General features: G+C 41.2%; 1 protein-coding gene across 7 annotated transcripts in view; it reads right to left on the bottom strand.

Annotated features, from left to right (window-relative positions):
- Positions 1-250: 250 nt before the first annotated feature.
- The window catches only part of AKAP7 (A-kinase anchoring protein 7), a 125781-nt gene continuing 117418 nt past the window's right edge, over positions 251-8613 (bottom strand). For 2 of the 7 annotated variants that reach the window (XM_041742574.1, XM_041742575.1), the window contains 2 exons: positions 1508-1624; positions 251-793 (listed from right to left, as the gene is read on the bottom strand). In XM_041742574.1, the coding sequence (XP_041598508.1) occupies positions 570-793; positions 1508-1624 (341 nt within the window). In that variant the 3' untranslated portion in view covers positions 251-569. Of the gene's footprint in view, positions 794-872; positions 1625-8613 lie in introns of all 7 variants that reach the window. The other 5 variants (XM_041742576.1, XM_041742577.1, XR_005985910.1 and 2 more) reach the window with 3 other exon arrangements.

Below are 8613 nucleotides of genomic sequence, written 5' to 3'. Positions count from 1 at the left end.
ATTCAGGTTATAAGGAATACAGTAAGACCTAGGGCTTATCTTCAGAAAAGTAGAAAATAAAAATCCCAAACATTCATTCATTAAGAAATGAAAAAGCAAACTACATTTTGATCATTAAAAAATAATACATATGGATGTTATAAAACATTCTTAACCAGTAATTATAATAATTACACTTAGAAACGCTCATTCAAGTACTAGTGTTCAATAAACATTCAGATTCCCATTAAAAGTAACACTAGATAGAGACTTGTGTGGACAATACTACTTCTGATTTAATAGCAACAAAAAAAAATCACATCAACAGAAGGCAAGTGACCCTAAAATACTGTATTTTTTTTTTTTGTCTGTAAATGATTTTTCACAGTCTGTGCGCATCACCTGCGGGAACCCAAGGACCATGTCGCGACAGCTAATGAAGTCCTTTCTTAAAATGACTCTTGATATTACAGAAACAAACATGCGAAAGCACAGGGTCAGCTCTAAACACAACAGGGCAGAACCAGTTTTCTTTGGCAAGAAATCATCAGCTCCTGGTGGAGCGGTCATGGCCTGTTGCGTGGCCGCGCTCAGGGCTCGGGCTGCGGGGGGGGCGCCTGGAGCACCTGGTCACCCGGGTCACCGCCAGGCCGGCTGCTAGCAGGTCTTCCTTCCAGAAGCTCCCTCCTTATCCTGGCCTGAGTCTCCGGCTTTAACAAGAGTTCCTTTATCTGCTTCACCTTGGACTTCAGACCCATCCTTTCTCGCCGCAGAGCTTCACGAATTAAGTCCCGGAGTCCAATGGGCTTCTTGCCTGCGGGGAGAAAAAATTATATGACACATTTTACATACAAATGCCAGTGAAAAGCATTACATAGGGCACACCGACTTACCAAAGGAGGTTAAAAGAAACCTTTATGTTGTTGCCCACGTTTTATTGAAAAGGTGGTTGCATTTTGCCAAAAAATATATCATTTGCACGAAACGAATTTGCTGTAAATAAAAGTCCCCGCATGGCAACAGCAGACAGAGGACAGACGTGAGACACTGTGGACCAACAGGGTGGAGGACGATCCTGACGGGCAGGGTCTTCGGTTTAGCACTTGCAGCTGCCGGCCAGGCAGCAGGGATGGCAGGGCTCCCTCCAGCCCAGGCCCTCGGCGGCCTTCCGTCTGTGTCCAGGAGGCACAGCCCAGAGCCGCCTACCTGGGCCGTGCAGAGGGCAGGTGGGACCTGGGCCCCTCTTCTCCCACAGTGACCCCCGCTGCCCGCGGCGCCGTTTGTCCCCCATGGTGCTTCAGAAACGCAAGCACATTGGCCACGGACGTAGGAGGCCATCTCCACAGACTGGACGAGAGTCGGCGGTGCAGGCGGTGCGGGCGGTCGGTGGGCCCGTGGGCCCAGCAGAGGGGAGCAGGTGCCTCCCGGGGCGGGGGCCTGCCCGGGCCTCACCTCCCGCTCTGGTCGCCGTCAGCGCCACCCCGGTCAGCCGCTCGGGCCTTCCCGGAGCTCCCGTTCGCGGGCTTGCCTCTGCTCTGCGTCTCCTCCAGGTACTGCTGCACGGCCTTGAGCACCGCGTTCTCCACCAGCCTCTTGCTGAGCCTTAGCAGCTCAGCATCGTCAGGCTCCCCTCCGTTCTTAGCACCTACATTCCGCGACAGAGAAGAGAGGTCACAGAGGTCATACTGCCACCGGGACTCGCATGCACGGCCGGCTAGCTCACTTAGCTAAAAAGTGCAAGTGTCCTTCAATCTGGCAAATTGGACCTTTACATCCGAGAACACAGGTTTGGCTTTTCATTCGGTATTTGCAGAAACAGGAAATTGCCTATTCCTGGAGATTTCAGATTGAAAAGTAGTTCAGTAACCCCAGTCTAAGAATACTCCACCTCCTCATGCTAGAAGCTTCCCATTTCTAGAATTTTTGTTCTTCTTTCATCCATGGCTGTTTGCTACTATGAAAGTCCATGTGCCCACACTGGGAGCCTCTGGCACGTGACTTCACCTACTACATCTGCATCTGCTTTTCCTTCGCCACTGCCAAATGTCAGGTCATTAGGATTTCCCAATCAACTCGTTTTTCCCAATCAACCTGCTGGCCCGCAGGTTGGTTGCTAATAAACTTGCAGAACTTCCGTGAAGACGATTACTACTGCTACGAACTGGTTTAACCTTGTAAAACTAATATTCTTTTTTTAAAATCTCAGTGCTATCACTGCAATTGAAGAAATAAAAAACTCTTCAAGAGTTAGGATGATGACAGTAAATTACCAGATGTTAATACTTCATAGCCATTTTATTTCCCAGCTAGTGATGATCAAGGTTTGACTATTCCATCTTTCATTTTACTGTAAAAGGTCTGGTTCTCATCTATTCCTATGCTAGACATTTCCCACTCACTCTCTTCCTTGTCTCCATTAACTGGGGAAAAAACACACGGGACTCGTGGCTCATGCCCATTCAGTCCCTCATCTCCTTCCACCAACCTGCTAACCCAGAAAGGCAGATGACTGGAGGCAAAGACATTCAAGCACCCAAATATGATAAACAAATATCAACAGATCCCAAGTAAGTGACAGAGAGCAGTAAAATAATAGTTGGGGATTTCAATATTCTACTTTCAACAATGAGTGGATCATCTGGCCAGAAAACCAACTGGACTTGAATGATACCCAGGGATCCCCTGAACAATACTTTAAACTAAATGGACCTAACAGATATATACAGAACATCTAATGGTAGTCAAAATAGTATGGTATTAGCATAAAAAAAGACACATAGACCCAGGGAGCAGAATCTAGAGCCCAGAGATAAACTCATGCATAATATTTGACAACGGAGCCAAGAAAACACAATGGTGAAAAGACAGTCTCTTTGATAAATGATGCTGGGAAAATTGGACATCCACATGCAAAAGAATGAAACTGGACCTCTAGCTTATGCACATACACAAAAATTAACTCAAAGTGGATTAAAGGCTTAAACCTAAGACCTAAAACCAGAAAACATCTAGAAAGAAACAAAGGGAAAAAAGCTGCTTGACATTGGTCTTGCAATGATTTTTTTTGGATGACCCTAAAGAGCAAGCAACAAAAGCAAAAACCAGCGAGTCAGACTGTATCAAACTAAAAATCTTCTTCAGAGCAAAAGAAATAATCAACAAAATGAAAGGGCAATCTACAGAATAGGAGGATATATTTGTAAATCATATATCTGATAAAATATCATATATTTTGATATTCAAAATATATGAGGAACCCCTACAACTCAATAGCAAATACATAAACAATCCAGTTTAAAAATGGGCCCAGGACTTGAATAAACATTTTTTCCATGACATGCAAATAGTTAACAAGTACATGAAAAGGTAAAAGGTGCTTCAATATCACCAATCATCAGGGAAATGCAAATCACAGTGAGATATCTCCCCACACCCACTAAAGTTATCAAAAAGCAAGAGACAGCAAATACTGACAAGAATGTGGAAAAAAGGGAGCCCTTGTGCACTGTTGATGGAAATGTAAATTGGTGCAGCTATTATGGAAAACAGTATGGAGGTTCCTCAAAAAATTAAAAATAGAATTACCATGGGATGCAGCAATCCCACTTCCAGGTATATATCTGAAGAAGACGAAATCACAATCCCAACAAGACATCTGGGCTCCCATGTTTATCACAATATATTTCACAACAGCTAAGACATGAGTGTATTGATGAATGGATAAAGAAAATGAGGTATTTATATAAAATGAAATATTCAGCCATAAGAAGAAGGAAATCCTGACATTTGTGACAACATGGATGGAACTTGAGGGCATGTTGGTTAAAGGACACAAACTTTCAGTTATAAGATGAATAACCCAAGATCTAAGGGGCCCCAGGTAACTAGAGCTAACAACACTGTGTCGTGCACCTGCACTGTTGCTATGAGAGTAGAGCCTTAATGTTCTCACTATAACAACAACAAAATAAAATTCTATGAGGTAAAGATGTGTTAATTAATATTTTTGTGGCAAACATTTCTGTAACCTACATGTGTACCAAACCATCACATTCTATACATGAAACTTACACAATGTTATATGTCAATTACATCTCCAAAAAGCTGGGGAAGAACAAGAGGTAACTAGAACGCTCGCACGTGAAGGTCAACTCAGTTTTGGAATGTCATCCATGGCCTCCAGAAGGTAAAAGCCCAGTGTTGCACTTGCATTCTTAGGTCTGGGGCAGGTAGTTACTAAGGGTGTTGAGCTGGAAGATGGACACTTATTTTCTATCCTTACATAACAGGGATTGAAATTCAAAAGCACATATGCAAAGGCCTCCAACCCTCCTTCGGAGCCCACCACGTCTACTCAACCCACATCCAGGAGCAGCTCTGTTTAAAACCATCAATCCTAGCAACATCCAAGCCAATGAGAGATAGGTTGAAGACCCATCTAGACTTGTTACAAGAGGGAGGCCTTGGCCTTAGCAATGGCTTTCCCCTCAAAAGTGGCAACATGGCACCCCAGACCCATGATCAAATGCTCTAGAAAGAACGTTTGTGGTGCAAAATATGCTCAGAATTCAGTAAGCTTCAACTCCATAATATCTACGTGGAAGTCGTTAAATATAAATATGTTAGGATATTATTAAAAGAAAGATAAAGAAATTCATTACTAATACCACGTGTGAAGGCAATTTAGGACTATTTTTATTAGTAAGAATGAATGAATATAAAAAAAAAAAAGAATGAATGAATATATTGTGTAATACTTAAAGGATTACATCTTATAAGATGTTTATACTGTGTAGCTAATACCTCCAAATATGTTACCCATCTGGAACTATCTGTATAATGGCCCTTCAAATTTAAAAGGGAGGTTGTGCCTGGGTGGCTTAGTTGATTAAGCATCTGACTCTTGATTTCAGCTCAGGTCATGATCTCAGGGTGGTGAGATCGAGACCCACATGGGGCTCAATGCTCAGCAGGGAGTCTGCTTAAGATTCTCTCTCTCTCTCCCCCTCTGCCCACCCTTCAACTCGTGCTCATGCTTGCTCTCTCTCTCTCTCTCAAAAAAAAAAAAAAATCCCCCAAACATAAAAACATTAAAAAAGGAAAACTCAAATTGCAAATAAAGGAATGCTCTTTAAGTACCCTCCAAAACACTGGAGATGACTGCACCTGCCACCCTACTTGTGCTGTGCGCCTAGGCCAAAGAATGCATTTCTCTGGGCTGTCCCTTACCCTAGTCAGCTTGAAGATAACATCAGTCATCACGTCACTGACAGGTCATCAGTAAGAGAGCAGGGGTTGTATTGGAGTCTGATCTAACTCATTCCCTAAAATCCTCAGGTCAAATAATCTCTGTTTCTGAGATTTTTTCTGTCTGCTATGAAATGTTCTCATTACTTCAAACACTAAAAGATTTAAAACACAAAAATCTTCCCACAAAAAAGTTAATTTTCCCTTCTGCTTTTCCTATTTCTGATCGTGTTTTCGCTCTTATCGAAGTCAACCAAGCTCAAGACTGTCTTCATCTCTGACTCTTTCATTTCTCTCATCAATTGATTTAATCACCAAGCCCCATCAACGTGCTTTTCGCAATTTCCTCTCGTCAGTGCATCTGGCATAATACCTCTAGATTAATATTTCTAAAATGTCCCTTTTAGTCCCATTGAATCTATAGAAAAATTTAAACTCATCTTCCTAAGCTTTCTAAAATTGACCTTTGGTGATCTCCCACCACTGCTGTGCTCCCACTGTCAGCTTCCAGTGTCTCCTGAGGGGCCTCCATATCATCCTCTATTTCTACATGACCCTCCCTTTCTCTAATTAAAATCCCACCGCTCCATGAAGCCTTCCCTGACTAACCCAGCCAGGATAGTACAAGGTCATTCGGTCATTCATTCACATATGCACTGAGGACCTCCAGTACACCTGGCTAGTCTAGCCTATGGAAATGGAGCAGAGAACAAAACAAAGTCCTACTGGTTTTCCTTTAGAAATTATGAGCATTGTTTATGAATGTATTTATTCAACAACTATTGATTATCTGCTCTGCTTAACATACGGTCTTGAGTACAGAAGCCAGGTCCTAAGCTTCTCAGTCATCTCTCACTCTTCTAATGTATGACACAGTTTATCGAATACCATGAGAGCTCAACAAATATTTGTTAGTCTAATGAACTATTGATTAAAATCCTTGAGGACTCTAAATGTTGCTATCTTGCTATAAGGATAGCATACCTTGGCCAGAAATCTGCATTTAATATTAATTTAAAGCAAGAGCAGAGAATTCCAGAGTAATTCAAATAGTCATGTGAAAAATCTCCAAACATTTGGCTTGATAAACCTGGCCAATATGACAAAATATCCAGCCTATGGGACAAATATTAACCATCTACGATAACAAACCAATCAACCAAAAAAGCAAAGAAATTTAGAAATGAATCTTCCAGATCTGTCCTGAACTTTACCTTATGATTTCCATAAAGCATCATCAACCCTAACCATGAGCTCAAGGAAGACCCTACTGGAAGGTTCATCAAGGAGCCTCGAAAGAGCACAGCAATTCCAAGAATGTGTGTCTTCATTCCAGTAAAACCTTATTTGTAGTCCTGCTTTTAACAGACTTTTTTTCAACTGACTTAACAAAAGGCATCCTAAGATTTAAGTAATACTGTATTTTTCTTCCGCCTACTACTTGAAAAAATGTATGTCTCCAGAGTGACCTCTAAGATAAATGGCTACCTTTCTTTTACCTGAAGCATAGAGTAAAATGACATTTCAACATGTCATTGCAAGGTACACAAACTATCTTTTGATATTCCAACAAAGGCACACACAAAAATATTCCCAACCTGGGAAGCAATTTCTTGATAAAATTTTCTTTCTTGGTCTAGTTGGGTTATTCAATATCATACCTACTTAAAGTTACAGATTAACCTGTGTGTTTGACACTGTTATTTTAGAAATCTCCCTAGAATATCTTCAATAAATTTCTTTTTTAAAAAAGATTTTATTTATTTATTCATAAGAGACACACAGAGAGAGGCAGAGACACAGGCAGAAGGAGAAGCAGGCTTCCTTTTTTATTTTTTTAAAAGAGTAAGTCATGCTAATCTTTTTAAAAAAGAACAAAAGAAATCTCTTTTACAATGCCATGCAAGACCAAGGGAGAAAGTACAACCACATTAAAAGTACTCAATTGTGGGGATCTCTGGGTGGCGCAGCGGTTTGGCGCCTGCCTTTGGCCCAGGGCGCGATCCTGGAGACCCGGGATCGAGTCCCACGTCGGGCTCCCGGTGCATGGAGCCTGCTTCTCCCTCTGCCTGTGTCTCTGCCTCTCTCTCTCTCTGTGTGTGACTATCATAAATGAATAAATAAAAATTGTCCAGTTTCAATTATATCATGATAAGGACAGGAAATAGGACACATTGAATTCTTTAAAAAGAAAAAAAAAAAAAAGTACTCAATTGTCCCAAACAAAATCCCAGCAAATTATTTAATGGATATCAATGAACTGATTCTAAAGTTTCTATGGAGAGGAAAAAATAACATAATATTGGAGGAGAAGAATAAAGTTGGAGGACTGAAACCACCCAACTTCAAGACCAACTATACAACTATATAATAAGACCGTCTGGTATTGACAAAAGAATAGACAAATATATCACTGGAACAGAGAGAGCCCAGAAATAGACCTACACATAAACAGTCAACTGATCTTTGCAAAAGGAGTAAAAGCAATACAATGGGGTGGACAGTCTCTCTAACAAATGATGCTGGAACAACTGGACATCCACATACATTCAAAATAATGAATCTAGCACAGACTCACACCTGTCACAAAAATTTACTCAAAATGCATCACAGACCTAAATCATAAAAAGCAAAACCATAAAACTCCTAGCAGATAACATAAGAGAAAATCTAGATGACCTTGGGTATGACAATAACTTTTTTATATAAAACTGTGAAGATACAGGGACACCTGGGTGGCTCAGTGGCTGAGCAGCTCCCTTCTGCTCAGGGTGTGACCTCAGGGTCCCGGGATCAAGTCCCGCATCCAGCTCCCTGCAGGGATCCTGCTTCTCCCTCTGCCTGTGTCTCTGCCTCTCTCTCCGTGTCTTTCATGAATAATCAAAATCTTTAAAAAAAATACCTGAAGATACAACCCATGAAAGAAATAACTGATAAGCTAGACTTCACTGAAATTAAAACCTTTGCTCTGTAAAGAAAAAAAAAGTAAGGCAAATTGGAATATAAGCCACAGTCTGGGCAACAATAAGAAAACAAACAACTCATTTAAAAAATAGGCCAGAGATCTTAATAGAAATCTCACCAAAGAATATATATATATATATATATATATATATACAGACGGCAAATAAGCATATGAAACGATGTTCCATGTCATAGGCCATCAGGGAAATGCAAATTAAACAACAACGAGATGTCAGGGCACACCTATCAGGATGGCCCAAATCCAGAACACTGACAATACCAAATGCTGACCAGATAGGGACTCCAGAAACTTTCATCCGCTGCTGGTGGGAATGCAAAATGTTTTATCCACTTTGGAAGATGGTGGGTGGTTTCTTACAAAAACTAAACATATTCTTACCATACAATCAAACAAGCACATGC

This window comes from Vulpes lagopus, chromosome 2, assembly GCF_018345385.1.
Source record: "Vulpes lagopus strain Blue_001 chromosome 2, ASM1834538v1, whole genome shotgun sequence".
NCBI classification, from domain to species: Eukaryota; Metazoa; Chordata; class Mammalia; order Carnivora; family Canidae; genus Vulpes; species Vulpes lagopus.
This window is presented reverse-complemented; position numbering and strand designations above follow the sequence as displayed.